General features: G+C 43.2%; 1 protein-coding gene across 1 annotated transcript in view; it reads left to right on the forward strand.

Annotated features, from left to right (window-relative positions):
• The window catches only part of LOC308472240 (netrin-4-like), a 59,358-nt gene that overhangs the window by 8,163 nt on the left and 32,436 nt on the right, over nt 1-18,759 (forward strand). Inside the window, exons 2-3 of the mRNA XM_080996923.1 lie at nt 2,347-2,894; nt 12,311-12,574. Coding sequence (XP_080853049.1) covers nt 2,347-2,894; nt 12,311-12,574 — 812 coding nt within the window. The remainder of the gene's footprint in view (nt 1-2,346; nt 2,895-12,310; nt 12,575-18,759) is intronic.

Consider the following 18,759-nt stretch of genomic DNA (forward strand, 5'->3'; position numbering starts at 1 on the left):
GTACTTAGAACAAATCCCTGAGCTCACTGCAAGTTCAGAGCACTCACGTTCTTCAATTCTAAGTTCTTCAGTTCCTTTTGCACCTGGCTCTGGTTGTTCGATCTCTAGTGAAACACAGAGTAGCTCCCACAAGGCTGAAGTCTGCCTTCCCCTGGGCTAGAGGACCGTGCAAGAAAAGTGAACCTAAATCCAAAGAGGTGCTTCCATTTCCACAAGCAGACATTTGAGAACCACTATGGGATTCTTCCAGGGACGCGGGTGGCGCTGTGGGTAAAACCTCAGCGCCTAGGACTTGCCGATCACATGGTCGGTGGTTTGAATCCCCGTGGCGGGGTGCGCTCCCGTCGTTCGGTCCCAGCGCCTGCCAACCTAGCAGTTTCGAAAGCACCCCCGGGTGCAAGTAGATAAATAGGGACCGCTTACTAGCGGGAAGGTAAACGGCGTTCCGTGTGCTGCGCTGGCTCGCAAGATGCAGCTTGTCACGCTGGCCACGTGACCCAGAAGTGTCTGCGGACAGCGCTGGCTCCCGGCCTATAGAGTGAGATGAGCGCACAACCCTAGAGTCTGTCAAGACTGGCCCGTACGGGCAGGGGTACCTTTACTTTTACCTTTATGGGATGCTTCCACTAGTTCAGCCGTCCCCAGCCTGTTGCTGGACTACAGCTCCCATCATCCCTGAACATGGTTCTTGCTAGCTGGGGCTGATGGGAGCTGGAGTCCCAACCATCTGGAGAGCACCAGGTTGAGAAGAGGATGCTCCAGTGCTTGCACCGTCCACTGCAGAAGACAATTAGCTGTTCTCCCTCTCCCCAATTCCAAAAACCTTAAATCCAACCCACAAATTTTAGTCGATACACTTTAGACATAAATAGTGTGTTCTGCCTTTTAAAAAAACTTTCTGTAGGTATGAAAAGCATAAAGCCATAGAACTGTGAGAAGCCCTAGTTCAGCATGATATTCTGCAGCAGAAGCATCCTGTGAAATTGTGACAGAAGTAATGGAAACGAGCATGGAAGTGGATTTGGAACAGGAACAGAAGATGTGTAGCCTCTGGGTAGAAAAACTGGAAGTGAACTCTGATTTTGACTACCTTTAGAACGGAGCTATCAACTACTGCTTATTATTGGAACTCATTTTTTCATGCACTTAGGGCCATTTGATTCAATATTTATTCTGATGGTTTTATGGCACTGTCAAGGCGGGCTTGATCATTTTGTCTCAGGGCAATTTCAAGCATTCAGGTCTTGTTATTAGCTGCTACATGAAGTACCACTGGGCTGCCACTGTCTTAGGACTGTTGCCCTAAGTGTGGCCATGTGGGGGCCTCTCTAGTTTGCTCCTCCTGCTGGCAGCTGCTTCTAATAGCAAGTTTTTGTGTGTGTGCTGTGTGACTCATGGTACAAGCGCTCCAATTTTCTCCTTTTTCTGTCACCCTGCCCTGTTTTCAGGAGGTCTCACAGCCACAGTAAATTATGCACGTTCTTCTCCATAGCAAAGGGTTTCAATCAATGCATGCATCATTTTTTTAAACAATGATTTGAGACGCAGAAGGTAGATCTGTACGAAGACATTTTTAGAAATGTTTATCCTGCTGTATTTTATCCTGTGTACAGTGGTACCTTGGGTTAAGTACTTAATTCGTTCCAGAGGTCTGTACTTAACCTGAAACTGTTCTTAACCTGAAGCACCACTTTAGCTAATGGGGCCTCCTGCTGCTGCTGCTGCGCCGCCAGAGCACGATTTCTGTTCTTATCCTGAAGCAAAGTTCCTAACCTGAAGCACTATTTCTGGGTTAGCAGAGTGTGTAACCTGAAGCGTATGTAAACTGAAGCGTATGTAACTCGAGGTACCACTGTATTTGTTTTTAAATGACTGGCAAGCTTGATTTGCATTATGATCGTATTGTGCACCAATTAATTTGCCAATTAATTTCTCATTTCACAAATATCTGATCTTATCAGCTGAATTGATGCTTGGTTAAGCAAAATCTCTTTTTGGCTTTTCCACACATTTGATAATACCCGATTCAGTGGGTAGGATCGGATTTCCGCAAGGCACAGCTGTGGAACGAGAATATGTCTCAGACCCAGGCAAATCAATTGGTACACAATGCCATCAAATTTGGGTTAAGTGAAACTGATGGATGGGCCATAAGTCTCTTTGAGACTTTTTTTTTTTGTTTGCAGAAAGCAAACAATAAATGCAAATAATAATAACAATTAATAACGGTGTTAAGTGCTTGGTAGGGAATCCAGGGCTGGGGAGGGACTGGGTGATACACAATGGTGCAGAATATTGATTTTATGCAGTTTTGTATCGTTTTGTTCCCTGCTGCTCGCACTGCAGATTCAGCGAAGCTACGAGCCTTCCGATGCGACGGACACTCCTGCAATCCTGCCGTGGGGAACCTTGCGACTGGAAGAACGCCAGTCACGCTTACCACCTGCGGTCAGAACAGCACAGAACTTTACTGCTTTTACCCAGACCACCATCTTCTCCACCACCACCACGGCCCGCAAGGGTGCGGACAGCCCAGGTGCACCAAGTGTAACGCCAACCAGCCTGATAACTCTCACCTTCCTTCCGCTATGACGGACGACTTCTTCCTAAACCCCGCCTCCTGGTGGCAGTCTGCGCAAGGGGTGCACAGGGAGGAGATCCGGCTGGATTTGGAGACGGAGTTCTACCTGACCCACGTCATAGTGGTGTTCAAGTCGCCTCGCCCGGCGGCCATGGTGCTGGAGAGGTCGCAGGACTATGGGCAGACGTGGAGGCCGTACAAATATTTCTCTGCCAACTGCACGGCCACTTTTGGGCTCCCAGATGATACCACCGAGGAAGGGTCTCTCTGTACCTCCAGGTATTCTGATGTGATGCCTTGCACTAGAGGAGAGGTAGGTGACGGTGACTGAAATATTCTTCACCTTTCTGTGGTCACTGAGAGATTATGCTAAAAAGAAAGGTTAGAAGCTGCTGCGGAAGAGAGCAGCCCTGGTGTAGTCGTGGGCAACACGTGTCGTGTAACCTTTGACAGCCCCGGATATGGTCCTATCCATCCCTATTTGCATCATCCAGCCAGTTTTCAGAGTTTGGGTGAGCAGAGAGATGGAAATGAGCATCAAAATGCACATTGCATGGGGATGTTTCTTGTGGAACCGTAACTATGTTTTTTGTTTTTTTTTTTGTTTTTTTTAAAAGGCCTAATCATATAATTTGTTTTCCAAAGAAAGAGAGATTTTAAAAATACACACTCAGAGAAACTGTTCTATTTCCAGCTGGCAGTTTTTCTGTATAAAGCAAAGTCATTTGTCATGCTGTCAGTACACATAGAGTACTAAGAACATTGCCAGTTCCTCATTTTCAGAAACCTGGATCCTGTACTTCTACATGTGTCTGTGTATGTCTATGCCAGTGACTATTTTATGCATGTCTGATTGACGCACGATCATGCACACACTTGTTGCTGGCTAGAAAATGGGGCAGAACTGGGCGGGGCTTATGCATGCTCCGCCAACGTGCCGGGAGGTCATGAATGGAACCCCTGCGTAAAATGATTGCCATTATCTATCTGTCTATCTGTCTGTCTATCTATCTATCTATCTATCTATCTATCTATCTAATCTATCTATCTATCATCTCTCTATCTTAATGTTTTAATTTTTTTGTAAGTTTTTAAATCTATGTTTTTAGCTGTTCTTATTTTATCTGTAAGCTGCGTTGAGTACCTGCCAAGGAAAAAGGTGGGGCATAAACAAATATATTATAATAAGAAATCTCTGCAGCAGAATCCTGTGCAAGGCAAGTGGGCGATTCATCTTCTAATGGTATGGACTGACAGCTGGAATTCTCTTATAATTGTTTAGCATAGTATATCAGGCACATGTAGCTATGTTGACATATCCCGCTCTATGGCATCCAAGTGATTTTTGATGCCGCATGAACCATGTTCAGGTTTTCTCACTTGTGGAGCCTCTATTCAGGTGGCATCATGCCTTATGAGCACCCAATTTAGATGTTCATAGAGGGAAAGGGAAAGGACTGGAGGCCACCGCTACCAACGTAGCCTATCCCCTACAGTTTCACATTACTAGCTCACGGTCTGGCTCCACTCCGTTCCGCTCCTTCCTGATCAGAGCGATAGGGGAGAAACCCAGTAATTCACCTTGCCTGAAACTCTATGGGAACCGAAATGCAGCCAGGCTTCAGAATCCGCACTTCTCTGGATTTTATGATGAAGCTCTCTAACTAAAAGAAGTGTGCAATAATTGTGCATATCAGGAGGACGTGTTCTTAAAGATGCACATATTAGTCAAAAGATGCATATTTGAGTCAAAATAGTGTAGAAAAATGCACTATATCAGGGGAAATTTCTTGCAAAAATGTGCAAATTAGGCAAACTGGTATACAACGATGTGTATATTTAGGATAAATGCTCACTGAAATGCTGGTGAATTTTCATGAAGAATTTTAAATTAATTAATAAATGGCAAACTGATGCAGAAATGTGGTAAACCGGATTTGAAAAATGAGAAACCGAATTCAAACAATTGTTAAGAAGTAGGGGTTTTTTTAAGGGTGCTGAGAGTTTTTAGGAGATCCCCTATTTGCTCCCAGAGCTACGAGCCTAGAGTACCCTGGGAAGTAGGATTGATCATTAAGACACTCTGACAACTGTCTCTCTCAGCCACTCTCAGCCCCCATTAACGAACTACAGTCCCCAGGATTCTTTGGGGGAAAGCCCTGACTGTTTAAGGTGTTTATGATTCTTCTTTAAATCTACAGTGCAGACAGGCCCCCAATATGTTTAATGGGGCTTAAACATATGCCCAGGTAACTGTGCATAGGATAATTTATTTTATCCATTCATGAAATTCATATACTGCTGATTGTAAAAACAAACAAACCTCAAAGCAGTTTCCAAAAAGATTTCAGCCTTGAAAGTAGAGTTATCTTGATGATCCAAACTGGTTGTCCAAATGAGTCGTGTGACTCTCAGCTTACCTTTCCAAGGTGTAGGATACAGCAGTGTAAGCAGTGTAAGTACTTGTCTTATTTTTCATCTTCTGAATGCCTTCCTAAGACATGGAAATAGTTACAAAAAGTTGCACCGTATTGCTATTTTACAGAAAACAAGAGAGGCAAATAAATTCAGTGGTGGAGCAAGTTCTGCTGGTGAAAGAGAATGCAGGCATAGATATATGCATACTGAACTTCAAAAGCTTGCATTTTTCATTTATTTGTTTTGCTACCCATAGAAGTTGATCTAATAAAAAGCCTTCATCTGGCCTGCTTTAAGAAGATCTTCAGTCGCATGTGCCCCAGTTTTTAGTTTTACATTCACCTGCATTGTGCCAGTTAAATAGAAGGTGTGATCAAAAGCAGACGCTTAGGTTAAAATGCTGGTGCAGATTTGTACCAAAGCTAAGGTCTCAGATCAGATAGAAATAGGAATGGATGTGTTCAATTTTTTGATTTTGATTTTTGTATTGTCCTTATTCTGCGCTGGAGGGATCTGGGAAATTAGAAGCATGTTTTTAATAAAGCAGAGCAGCCGGAAATGAAAACAATTCTGTAGGAGGAAGAGTTTGGAGCATTGGAAGGGTGGCAATTGCAATGCTCCCCTTTGCCGTCGCAGGAACTGTAGGTCAGAAAAGTCTGATCCACCAAGAATTTATTGACTTGCTTCTCTATTTATGTTCCTGTCAGAATCTATAGGAGGCCAAACTACCAAAAGTCCTTTCGTTCCATGTGAGCGTCTCTTGTGACAGATGACACCAAGGGAGTGTGCTAGAATGATAACTGGAATGCCCTGGGGGAAGAGGAATTGTGTATGCCTGAACAAGGTAACCCGTTGCTGTGGCAACAGGTTAGATGTGCCCTGCTTGATGGACCTGTTTAATAATAATAATAATAATAATAATAATAATAATAATAATTCTTATTATTTATACCCCACCATTCTGGCTGGGTTTCCCCAGCCACTCTGGGCAGCTCCCAACAGAATATTAAAAACACGATAAAACATCAAACTTCCTTAAACAGGGCTGCCTTCAGATGTCTTCTAAAAGTCAGATAGCTGTTTATTTCCTTGACATCTGATGGGAGGGCATTCCACAGGGCGGGTGCCACTACCGAGAAGGCCCTCTTGCCTGGTTCCTTGTAACCTCACTTCTCGTAGTGAAGGAACTGCTAGAAGGCCCTCAGAGCTGGATCTCAGTGTCCGAGCTGAACGATAGGGGTGGAGACGCTCCTTCAAGCTTTGCTAGCCAACCTGTGTGGATTGGTACCACATGCTCTCTTTTCAAACCACACCAGTGGATCAAACGCTAGATTTTTCTAATGCTTTCCTTCCATGAGACTCAAATTCAGATCTGGTTCAATCATAACTGCCTCGGAATTCACAAACATGAGCCTGAGGAAAATAAACCAGCAAAAGAACCTTTTTCTGGTTCCAAATCTGCCATGAAGCCACTGCTAGTTGAGTGGAAGGACAACAGCTCTCACACTTAGGGCCGGTCCTGCCATTAGGCAGTGGAGGCGACTGCCTCGGGCAGCATATGATGGGAGGTGGTGGTATCCCTCAGCTCGTCCTCCTGAGCCTCCTGACAACCCATTCACAATATTAAGTCCCTGTCTGGAAGCCCCCATTGCTGCGATTAAGAGGGTGGGGATTCCCATAATTGCAGCTGCATATATTTAAGCTGGTGTGATGATAGTCGTCATGATTTGGGAAAATGCAAGAGGTTAAGCCAGGACACCCCCCGCCCCCCCAAAAGATGGCGAACTCCAGGGCCACCTATTGAGTCTAACATGGTCCTGGAGTCAGCAGATCTGCTTTGGCCACCATGACAAAGAAAGCTCATCATTCATGACTCTTTAGTTATTCCAACTTCCAGCTGGAAGAGATCGGGGAAGGGATTAGTTGCTCATAGAGGCAAGTGCCCAAATGTTATGACTAGGGCTGTCTGTTCAGCATTTCGTTGAACTTGAGCTGCAGAGGAGATAAAGTGCAGAGGCAGGGGAGGGGGGAAGCAGTTAACTCCAGCAGAATAAACATGCCGATAGCACCGCCAGGTTCTGCTTCCCCAGAGGAAAGGGCCATAATGCAGTGTGAGTGTGTTGGGGGAGTGCGCAGTACCAGGCAAATATGGTTTTGTAGGGGGAAAAGCAGAATGGAGAACAACTTAGAGGCAGCTACGATGGAAGAGGAATCCTCTTCTAACCTGCATTTTAATGAGCCACATCTGCAGGCTTGCATTCTCTTTTTCTTCTTCCTTCTGTTTTTTTTTTTCCAATTTGTAAGCTAGCCAGGAAAAGGCACTGTTTTTCTAGCATTATTTCTGCACTTCCTGGCATGCTGGACAGCAGATACTGAATAGATTTATCATCCTCTCGTCATTATATAAACGCCCAGTGAAGCTCCTGCTTCATTGGTCAGACCTAAACGGGAAGGGACCTGGGGAGCTATCAGAAATTGTTGACTTTTTTAAAAAAAAAGTTGCTTTTTTATGTATAGAACTGACATCTATTAGGCTACTATCCCACCCTTCTTTTAGAAAGTAGGAGGATCAGAGGGGTTCCAGTGATCCTGGGTCCAGGCACTAGTTAGCATCAGGGGCTCCCAACTCCATTCAAGGCACTCAGAAGAAGCACTTTTCTGAATGGTCCTCTCTGTAAGGACAATGGTTGATAAGCTTTCTTCTTTTCCCATCTGAGTTCATTCTAGGAAACTGGTTCAAATCTACCTGAGATTGGCAGGCACTGAAAGCAACTGCTTTCTGATGGCAGGGTGTGAGCACTGAGCTTGATGGTTCACAATCCCAGGGCCCAGACATCCATACCGCATTATCATCGCCATGACTTTGGCAAGATAAATTGGCTACTTTGTGACAAACTCAGTGTATTCATACCTAGGACTCAGCTACACTCAAGTCAGTTATATCGTTGTAACTCCATTGTAAAGATGCAACACCAGATGGCGCTCTAGAGCACAAAATTTGTCTACGCAATTTTACATAGGGGGTTTTTTCTTTTGTTATAACGATCTAATTTATGACTTATTTATAGTGGTTTTCTTCCTGTGTGTAGATCCAGCCATAGAGTTCATTCACAAGTTCTGTTGGGTGCTTCTGAGGTGGGGAGAACTAATGGTGTGATCCCAACTCCTCCTCTGCATTTACTGTGTGCACCTGTTATCAACTGCTGATGGTGCTGAAAGGAGCCAATCTCTTTTGCTGTCTCTTCTGCTATCTCTTTGCTGTGTCAGAAGGAGGGGACAAGACCATCCCTCCAGTTGTCCTTCCAGCAGTGGCCTCTCCGTGTCACTAGTTGCCAGCAGGTGATAGAGGGGTTCACTTTAAATTTTATTTCAGCTTATTATCAATCATCATCATCACAAGGTTCTGGTCTTTGACTGCTTTTATTTTGCATTGATGCAGGCTAATTGCTTTATGCAACTTTGTATTAGTTGTTTCATTGCCTAGAGATCCTGCTGATTAGGATAAAGGTAAACGTAAAGGTACCCCTGCCCGTACGGGCCAGTCTTGACAGACTCTAGGGTTGTGTGCTCATCTCACTCTATAGGCCAGGAGCCAGCGCTGTCCGCAGACACTTCCGGGTCATGTGGCCAGCGTGACAAGCTGCATCTGGCGAGCCAGCGCAGCACACGGAACGCCGTTTACCTTCCCGCTGGTAAGCGGTCCCTGTTTATCTACTTGCACCCGGGGGTGCTTTCGAACTGCTAGGTTGGCAGGCGCTGGGACCGAACGACGGGAGCGCACCCCGCCGCGGGGATTCGAACCGTCGACCATGCGATCAGCAAGTCCTAGGTGCTGAGGTTTTACCCACAGCGCCACCCGCGTCCCTGGAATCTTCTACCTTATAGAAGGCGCAGTGTGCCTTCATTGTTTTAATTTTCTTCTGACATCTTAAGGAGGATCTTAAGATCTTTTCTTGGGTAGCCTGCCATAGGATGTAATGCGTAAGAAGTGCCCTGACTCCCTGACTCACTCATCCTTCTTGACTCTGGGCATGAATTCCTGATAAGAGGAGCTTTTGTTGTGGCCGCATCGTTTCACATCAACTCCAGACTAGGAGATCAGGCTGTAATAACAGAATTATCTGCATTGGGGAATGGAGAATCAAAACATGGACCCCACGAATGGCAGGAAATCAAAAATCTGAGACATTGTCTCTGGAATGAAGATGACCCTCTTGGCCAGAGATAAAATATCAATGAGATGAAGAACTGCCAGCTTCTACTGAATGGGGTCGCGGAAATACATCCCCTTCATGATGGTTGTCAGCTTGCATTTTCTGTTGCTCTAAGGCACTCCTAAATTCCTTGCTGCTAAAAAAAAAAAAAAGATAAAGGGGGTCAGGGCAGGCAGGGATAATAATATTCCATTTATGATGAGTTGCAGCTGAGTGACTGAAAACAATAGCATGTGAGAGGTGAGAGTGAAAGGAATTCTCGCAAAGCACAGAGCTCCAGCATCAATTGGGATTATGCAAGAAAGACAGAGTTTAGCTCTCTTTTCTGTGGGAGCATTCAAAATAATTCAGAGGACACTTCCATTCTGTAAGTTCTTGAAAGCTAGCAGCCGAGCTCCGAAGTCCTAAGAAGAACTGAAATGAGGCTGGAGCTAGGATGGTGTATTGGGGTAGTAGACCCCAGGTTGAAGCCAGAGATGTCCACGGTTCGACTCCCTGCTTGCCCCACTTGTTGTGGGGAAGACTCTGACTTTGTACAGCAGACAGGCAGAAAAGGGGGGAAGGTGAGGAAAACACGACAACTTGGCAATCCTAGCTGGGCTAGATCTCATAGGAGGGACGAATCAAGCAACACCACATAAAAAGAGCAAAAGATAGTCAGTCAGAGGGAGAATTGATTATTGGACCGGCATGGTGGGCAGGGAGCAAAAGGTTAGGCGCAAAGGAGATAAACTGCAGCAAAGTGAGCTGGTGGGGAAGACCAGAGCAAGCAGCCAGAATTTTACTGGCCTGCCTAGAATTGTCTCCTCTTGGCCAGTTGCCAAAATGAATGTATTTGTTATGAGCAGCTAACAACCCTGCCTTCCTTTCCCAACAAATTCATTTTTACAGTGGTCTGTTGCCCCCTTCTAGTCAGCAGCATTCTACGTCTTTTGATAATTCAAGAGAGCTGAGGAAACTGCTCATCCCAGAGCTTTATTTCTCAAGCAGAAAGAGGCCGTGAATTAATCATAGAATTGCACTTTGATGTGGGAAGTGGAAGTTCCATATAAGGATATTCAGAACCCGTTGGGACAAGCCTATCATACAATAAGCTTTGTTGCTGATGGATCGATATCCAACAGCTCATGGGGACCAAGAGATGGCAAAATAATATGAAATATGAAAGGCAAGGCCAGAAATACATATTTGCAAAATAATGGAAAGTACTGGAAACCTTTGCTATCTGTCTTCTTATTTCTAGAAACTAGAGTCAAATCAACTGTTTACTCAACTTAAAACAGATCTTAGGAACACTTATAACAGGGCAGAACAATGAAGGAACAAATTTGCCAGTTTTTAAATGTTGCATTTTCTTTGTTGTTGATTTAATTTTGCAAGGAACCATATAGCACAAAAATTATTGTTATTGTATTGAGGAATGCTCTGAGCAGCTGGCATCCTGTTCTAAAAATATTCCTCAAATGATAACACCTCAGTAGAGTTTCAAGGCCCTGATTTCAGCTTTCACAACTGGGAGGACTTCAGAAATGTTTCTGTCTTCTAACAAGTAGCTTGGTTCCAAGAGGGCAATGCCACTGCAATGGTCCATAATAATGTGCTATATGGTTTTTTGTAAGCCTTGCTGAGATGTACACTTTTCAACTATAATGCTGTTTTGTCTACCTTATTATAAACACCTACTTTCACTGCAATGATTGACTATGCTTTTGGGTTTGGCTGTGATCTTTCCAAAGCCTTCTCTGACATTGATTTCTCAGGTGATGGCTGAGAGGAAGATGTTTGTTGGTACCCAAAGACTCTTCTTTCTTCTGTTAAGAGACACCAGAGACTGTAAACCACCCTGTGATCCTTGGATGTAGGGCAATATCTAAATCATCACCATCATCATCATAAGGCGAATATAGAAATCAGAGGTTGTGTTGGTTTCAGTGGGTGTCCCTAGGTATTTCATGCCATCAGCAAAGCACCAGAAATTAAAAGCAAGCTAAACATGTAAAGAAATGCTAGTCCACATACACATCTCAGACTTTGCTTGATGGCACCTAGAACCACAAAAAACTGTTACCCCTAGGTGCAACAGTGAGTAGGGAAAAAAAATTTGTGCATGCGCTCCTGATACCCAACTTCAGGTGTTGATTTCAGGATCATGTGACTATTTGGGGCTCTTGGATTTTGAACTTCAGAAGAGGAAATCTCAGTTCCAGATATATTCTCTCAGTGGCTTTTGAATTCGTATTGAATTTCAGTGCTTCTCTACCAACAATGGAATGGTGCTATCTGAGCTAAATAAGCTTGTCGGTTAGCCTTTGTTTCCATTAACCAAGCTCAGGCAGGCACGTGGATTGAGTAAACTTGGTCACTGGGCTTTAATTCTGTCCATCGAAAGAATGCTGGGCACCTGTGCTAAAGAGAATGGGCTGTTTGCACACGGTTCCATTCCTCGGGGGAATGTGGACAGCTGGCCGGAAGGGGCCTCTGTTGTTTCTCGTGCTTCCATTGATCAGGGAATGTGTGAACACCTGCACTGGGCGGCCTAGGCTGGGCAAATTGCCCATTGCTCCCAGGAGCAAGGGACATCTCCAGTTTGAACCCTGGGCCACTTGCAAATTGGTGTCCTCTAAAGAGATGGGAAGACGATGGGGAAAAGAACAATAAGGTGATGTCAATGGAAGCCCTGATAGAGCTCCAGACAGAGTGTGTTGTTGCCCAAAACCCAGGATGAGAGAACTCAAAGTACCTTTTGCTGGCAGGACTCAAGACAAAGCAAAAATAAAGGTTTCTGAATCTGCAAAGTATTATCCATGAATAGTAGCTTTGAAACTAATGTAAACAGTGGTTTTTAGCGTTCTGCCTTGAGGGAATAATTGTCCCATTGACTTTTAAGCTGTCGTGAAATTCTTCTGTTCTAACAGGGAATTTTCAGCATCCTCCCTAAATCACAATTCCTGGGATCCTTTGGGGGAAGCCATGTGAGTTAAATTGCTAGAAAAACACTATAAATGGGCTGCATAGCTAAATAAAACCTCTGTTGATCACATGTGGAAAACTCGACTTCACGGTAGATTGTTTCCTCTCTCTCTCTCTCTGCTTCCAGGTGATCTTTCGTGCCTTAACTCCTGCTAACAAGATTGAAGACCCATACGGTCCTGAAGCACAAGACCTCATGAAACTCACCAATCTGAGGCTCCTCTTATTAAAGAGACAAGAGTGTCCTTGCCAAGGCTCAGGGCTGCTGGAGAAGCCCCACAGATTCTCCCATTATGCCATCTATGACCTAATTGTCCGAGGCAGCTGCTTTTGCAATGGCCATGCGGAAGAATGTCAACTTGCCAATGGGACAGTTGTTGTGGACAACATGGTAAGTGTTCAAGTTATGCCTTCTTAAAAACAACATAAAACAACCCTGCATATCTAGTGCATTAGATTTATCCTTTTGCATGGCTAATAGACCACAGGTTGTTGAATGTGGTCACAGTGTGTATCTCCAAACAATTAAAATACCTGTTTCAGGCTTCTCTTATCAGAACTTAGGCCCGGCTCAAATGTTGCTGTGGTGACAGGCCTGCTGCAGAACTTCCACACAACCAGGCTCTGTGCCACAGTGGTAACATTTATTTTATTATAGCTTTTGACACCTGAATTCTTTTCAGCGTTGAGCACAAATGAAGTCAAATCAGATATTAATAAAACCACAATAAAAATAATATAGCCAAGGCCCTCTGGACGTGGGTGGGGTCAGTCTAGCTAGAGTAATCTGAACAATTCATCTACTGCTGATACCTTTCTGTAGAACAGGCTTCTCTAACCTGGTATTCTCCAGATGTTTTGAACCACAACTTCTATCAGTCCCGGCCAAGACAGGTGCAGTGACACATCCACTTTATCCAAATTTCCTTTAGCATGGGATGGGATAGGATTGTTCTGCACATGAAAGTTCCATAAGAGTTACCAGGTTGATATACCTTGGTACTTGTTACTTGTGCAGAAAAGGACAATCATCACAGGATGGCAACTCTGTTCTAACATAATGTCTCAATCCCATGGAATATCTGCTGAAACTAAGTTGTAGAGATGTCTGCTTCTGAAGCAATATGCTCATGTGGCTTTAAAGCTGCAGTTCTGCAATTATGAATGAAGAGCTAAACATCTAAGACATGTGCTTTCATTATTCCTGGCCATACTCAATGGATGTGAAGTGTTAAACTATTAATATTTAAACGCTGATGAAACACTAACAATGCACTGGGCACTGGATATTTCAAATAATTCCCTTTTTTGAAATGAAGGAAGGAAAGAAAGACCTGGAGGGAATGTTAAATCCTCTTCTGATTAACAGCGGCTCTCAATTCCAACCTTATTTTGGCCTCTAGAGAAATGCCAGATTTGCAAGGAGTCTGGGAATTAGTCGTTTTTTGGATAAGCTGGGAACAAGTTTATAATTACATCTAAAACAAAATGACAGAATGAGGGCAAATTTGCAAAGCTCATTTGGGTTTTGTGACTTACATTTACCTACATGTTAAAAAAAAAAAAATTGTAAGAACCCTTTTCTCAGTGTTTATCTTTCCCAGCAGTTTAAAATGAAGTTGAATAAAATGGGTTTGGCAGGTGATGATGAAACTAGTGAAAGGCCTATTGCTGTGTCAGGTGGGATGCTTGGAGAGAGAAGCAGCGCTACTGCTAAGGCCTTCTAAGCCAGGGGTTGAGAAGAACCTTTGGCCTATCCACGCCCACCTGCCAATCCCCTGACACCATACATGGAAGACTGTTTAAAAACCCAACATAAATTTACTGGACAAAATAAATGCAAAAATAAGAAGTGACATAAGACTAACTAGGAGGGAGCCAGATAGATCTTTCGGGGCAGGTACAGCCTGGGCACATCCATGGACTAATGCCAAGAGTATCTACCATGGACCTGTTCAGATGTTGCTGGACTACAACTCCCATCAACCATGACTGTTGGCTGGGGCTGATGGGAACTGCACTCCAGCAACTTCTGAAAGGCACCACATCGGCTACCCCTGGACTAGGTCCTCCTTATAGTTCTTGCAGTCCAGTCGCAGCCTCCCTCCACACACATCCTTACTCAAATGGGGAAATGTGCACACAGCACCAAGGAGTGGGTTTTGCCGGTCTCTCCTATTGGGCTCTACCACCTTTCCCTATACAGTTGTACCTCGGGTTACATATGCTTCAGGTTACATATGCTTCAGGTTACCGACTCCACTAACCCAGAAATAGTACCTCGGGTTAAGAACTTTGCTTCAGGATGAGAACAGAAATCGTGCTCCGGTGGTGCAGCGGCAGCAGGAGGCCCCATTAGCGAAAGTGGTGCTTCAGGTTAAGAACAGTTTCAGGTTAAGAACGGACCTCCAGAACAAATTAAGTACTTAACCCGAGGTACCACTGTACCTGCTTCTCACCTCCCTGCTTTTCCCAAGGTGAGTTTACTTGTCCTTGAGAGAAGAAAGGAAGGCAGAAAAGAGAGGGGGTTTTCTATTTTGAAGGCCTGTCAGAGGACAGTCTTATATTTGGAGTTGTCCTCTGCTTGAAGAGCTGTCTACTCCAAATCTGGTTTAAAGATCAGGAACCATAAAAAGGGAGAGCAAGAAACCTGGAGATGCCTGTCAACCGTTAGCCACACTTGGTCAGCAAACAGAGCAAGCACAGTCAGTTCCCTGATGTCTTTATGTCTTTGCCACAATGGTGAAATGCATTATATTTCTATTTCAATAACAATAAGCAAAATTTTTACTCTCTTTTTTGTGAAGGAAATCCACCCCACCCCCCATTTTCTCAGCAGTGCATGAACTGGTTACTTTAGACGCCAGCATATCCTCCAATATTTCTCCAATGGAAATAGTGATGTCCTTATTCCATAATGATGATGACACCCCAGTCACTCTGGGCGGCTTCCAACATGTATAAAAACATCATGAAAAATGAAACATATACAGGACTGCCTTCAAATGTCTTCTAAAGATTGTATAGTTATTTATCTCTTTGGCTCAGGGGCCACATAACTCCATGCTCTCCAATATTTATCCAATGAAAATAGGGACGTCCTAAGGAACAGCGGGACATTCTGGGATCAAATCAGAAACTGGGATGGCTTCTGTAAATCTGGGACTGGAAAATAGGGACATTTGGGGGGGTCTGTGCCAGTCAACCTTTTGGTTTTTCAAAACAGACAGGGCCTTTCGTGGGAAGAGAGGGGAAAGAAGTTCTGAATTACAAGTTTGTATCAGGCCCAAAGAATTCATGCTTTAGCCATGGCTCATGGTTATCAGCTGTGCAGTGTGGGCCAGAAAAACCAAAATGCATAAGGTTCTTGCATGACAAGCATTTGAATCAGAGCTCCGGGTATGTGTGGAGGAAGGGAAATGGAAAGAAAATTACACACTGCAATGAAGACAAGGATGGTAGGGAAGTAATGATAACTAAAGCCCCTCACCCTGAGATATTTAGCCCATTTAACCAGACGCGAACAACACCAATTAACAGCTGGACTCTGCCAGTTTCCTTGTTTGGCTCTCTAAAGAAATCTAAAAGCCAAAGTAGTTTAAAATACTTCTATCTTGGTGAGACATGACATTACAGAGTCCATGATTCCTTTCACAATGTAGCTTCATATACCTCTAGGTTTTTGTAATCTTGCCTTGCTTTCTTCTGAGGTGGAAATTCCTTGCTTCCATTTCATTGTTTTAGAAGTCAGGAGGACAAATAACAACTGTATGAGTTCCACAGTATTTTAAGAAAAATCCTGAACCACCACAGCTCTGGCATACTTCTAGGATTCACCCCCAGTATCCTAGCAACAAAGGATGTTATGAAACTCCACCCACAGGAAATATGGGTCCACTTAAGGAATGAGTCGATAAGAGGAAAGCAAACAGCTAAATATGCAAGTGTTGAAGCCTCACAAGATGAATAACACATTAAATTAACGCAGCTGGTTGAAGAATAAACACACTGCCCAAGAGAAAACACATTATGGCCCACGCTCTTGGCACAGTGATTGTAAACCTTAGCTGGATTTCTCTTTTATATTTTCCTCTAAATGTTGTGCCACTAAATGACTTCATCCAGCATGGAATTGAATTGTTTTGTTTAACTAAAATTCATAAATTCCCCATTTCCCAGAATTTAATAGGAAGAATGCATCCAGATACATTAACACTATTTTTTTTAGAATGAACTTTAGGAGTTTTCAGCTTGTTTTCTTGAATTTGGAAAAATACCTCCTATTTTTGTCGCTGGTTCATCTTTGCCTTTACTTTGAAGTTTCACTTGCAGATGTTGTGATTTGATCAGATTGGCTGTGATGGCCTGCTTGATTTTGTCATCAGTGTTGCATACAGTGCATGTGACGTGATTTCTGCATCCTTGGGACTGGATCCAATGGGTTTAAGTTTCAGGGTGATAGATTTCCAGTAGGCAGTAGGAGAAACATCTTCGCAGTAAGAACAGTTTGACAATGGAACCGAAGGTATTGAAGTAGAAGGAGGACAGACATCTGTTGGAGATGCTCCAGCTCTGGATTTCCTTTATTGAGCTGGCCTGTACCATCTCTATGATTCTATGATGTCATGGGACACACATAAATAGAATCACATAAGTGGCCACAGCCAATAGCATTAAATAGCAGTAGATTAAGCTGTGGATTGTTTGTTCATCCAATAGAGGTTTTTGGTTTTTTTTTAAAGAGGGTCACAGATTGTTGCAAGTCAGGGTAATTATTCATACCACAGGAGCTCTCCAATAGGTAGCTTGTGGTATTTGTGCAGCAATACATTGCAGTTTTGAGTTCAAGGAAGGTGTGGTGTCCTCACTACAGGACTATTTAAGAGGAATTGAGATGTTTGGACCTACTACAAAAAAAAGAGTAACAACTTTGCATTCATTGTGCAAAGACACCATAGTTTGGAAAGGCCATGGTATATAATGGATCATGACAGTCAATGACAGCAAAAAAAGGAAAGGGCCTCATATCTGAAGCAGTAAACAACACCATAGAATTTCATATAACCAGTCCTTAATAAAAATCCTAGTCTATAATCTCACTTTTGATGGCACAAGCAAGGTAATCACTTAGTTTTTTTAATGTTTATATACCAAAGAAAATGGACAAAAGAGAGTATCATTATTAAAGATGTGAAATATCCCTTGAAATCAATGACTGGGATATCATGGAACATCTTATTTTAAGCAAGCAAGAACACTGCTTGTTAAAGATATTTAATATATCCAAGATTGGCTCTGAAGGAAGTGGTCCTCCCTCTGTCTGATCAGGCACCTAGGGGTACTTGTGGAGAGACAGGTATTAACAGTGGTGAGGAGCACCTTTTGTCAACTTCATCAGTTATATAGGTTTTGCATCTTACTGGAGTAGGAGGAGTTTACTAAGCTAATTCATTCTTTTATAACTTTTAGGATTGACTACTGTAGAGTAGAGCTGCCCTTGAAGGTGCCGTTGAAGCATAGCACTGCTTTCTGCCACTTCTTAGACTTCCACATTTGCAATGTTTCCAAAGCACTTTCCCCAAATATAATTTTATTTTATTTATTTATTAAACATACTTGTTGCTTATCACCTGAAGGTCTTCAAGCAACTTATAGCAAAAAGAATTACAATATATATAATATATATATAATATTATATATTAATATATAATATAGGGGGAGCCATATAATACATTAATATTTAATTTAACATAACATTTATGGGGGAAAGAACATTCCAGCCTTATTAATAATAGCAAACAACATTAATAATACTCAAATAATAAACAAAGCAATACTCTGGCCCACTAATTGGCAAATAAGCAAAACCCTCAACCCTGCCTCCCTTATCCAAAAATCATTCACATCGAACCAACAATTTCCCCCCTTTAACCTCCTCACCCCACCCATAAGTCTGGTGTCAAGGCCAGCTGTTACAAATCAGTGGTGGGTGGGTCCAGTGTCCTCCAAGAATGGTCCAGCATCTTTTTTCTCCCTTCATGGGGGAGCAATAGCAAAGCAAAGCAGGAAGATGGTAACAGAGGTTTTAACTGCTCCTCAAGTTGCTGGTGTAATGCATTTTTGTATGTTATCTTCATGAATTTGTGCATCGTTATACACCCTTTACCCTATCATATGTGCGCAAACACACACACACACCCCAACACCACTATTCATTTGGAAAACAACATTGTGAAACAACATCGGAGATCTGCAAATTTTGAAGAATGGCTGTATTTTGATTTGTGTATTGCTTGAGAAAGGGCAACTTGTGTAGGTTCGCCTTTAAATGCAAACTTAATCAAATGTCTCCCCCATCCCTACTCACTGTGGAACATGAATGGGAGAGTGCTATTGCTATCACATTCTGCTTATGGGCTTTGCTCTTATATGCCATCCACCTCATGTAGAATTGTTGGTTGGGGTAGCTGAGCAAAAACCTGGGTTGTGTAAGGTAAAGCTAGTTTTTCTCTATCTCGGCCTTCATCTTGGTGACTTGGCTGTCGCTTTCCCTTGCAAACATTATCTTCCTCTCTG

This window comes from Podarcis pityusensis (genome assembly GCF_964106645.2).
Source record: "Podarcis pityusensis genome assembly, chromosome: 2".
In the NCBI taxonomy this organism is placed as follows: Eukaryota; Metazoa; Chordata; class Lepidosauria; order Squamata; family Lacertidae; genus Podarcis; species Podarcis pityusensis.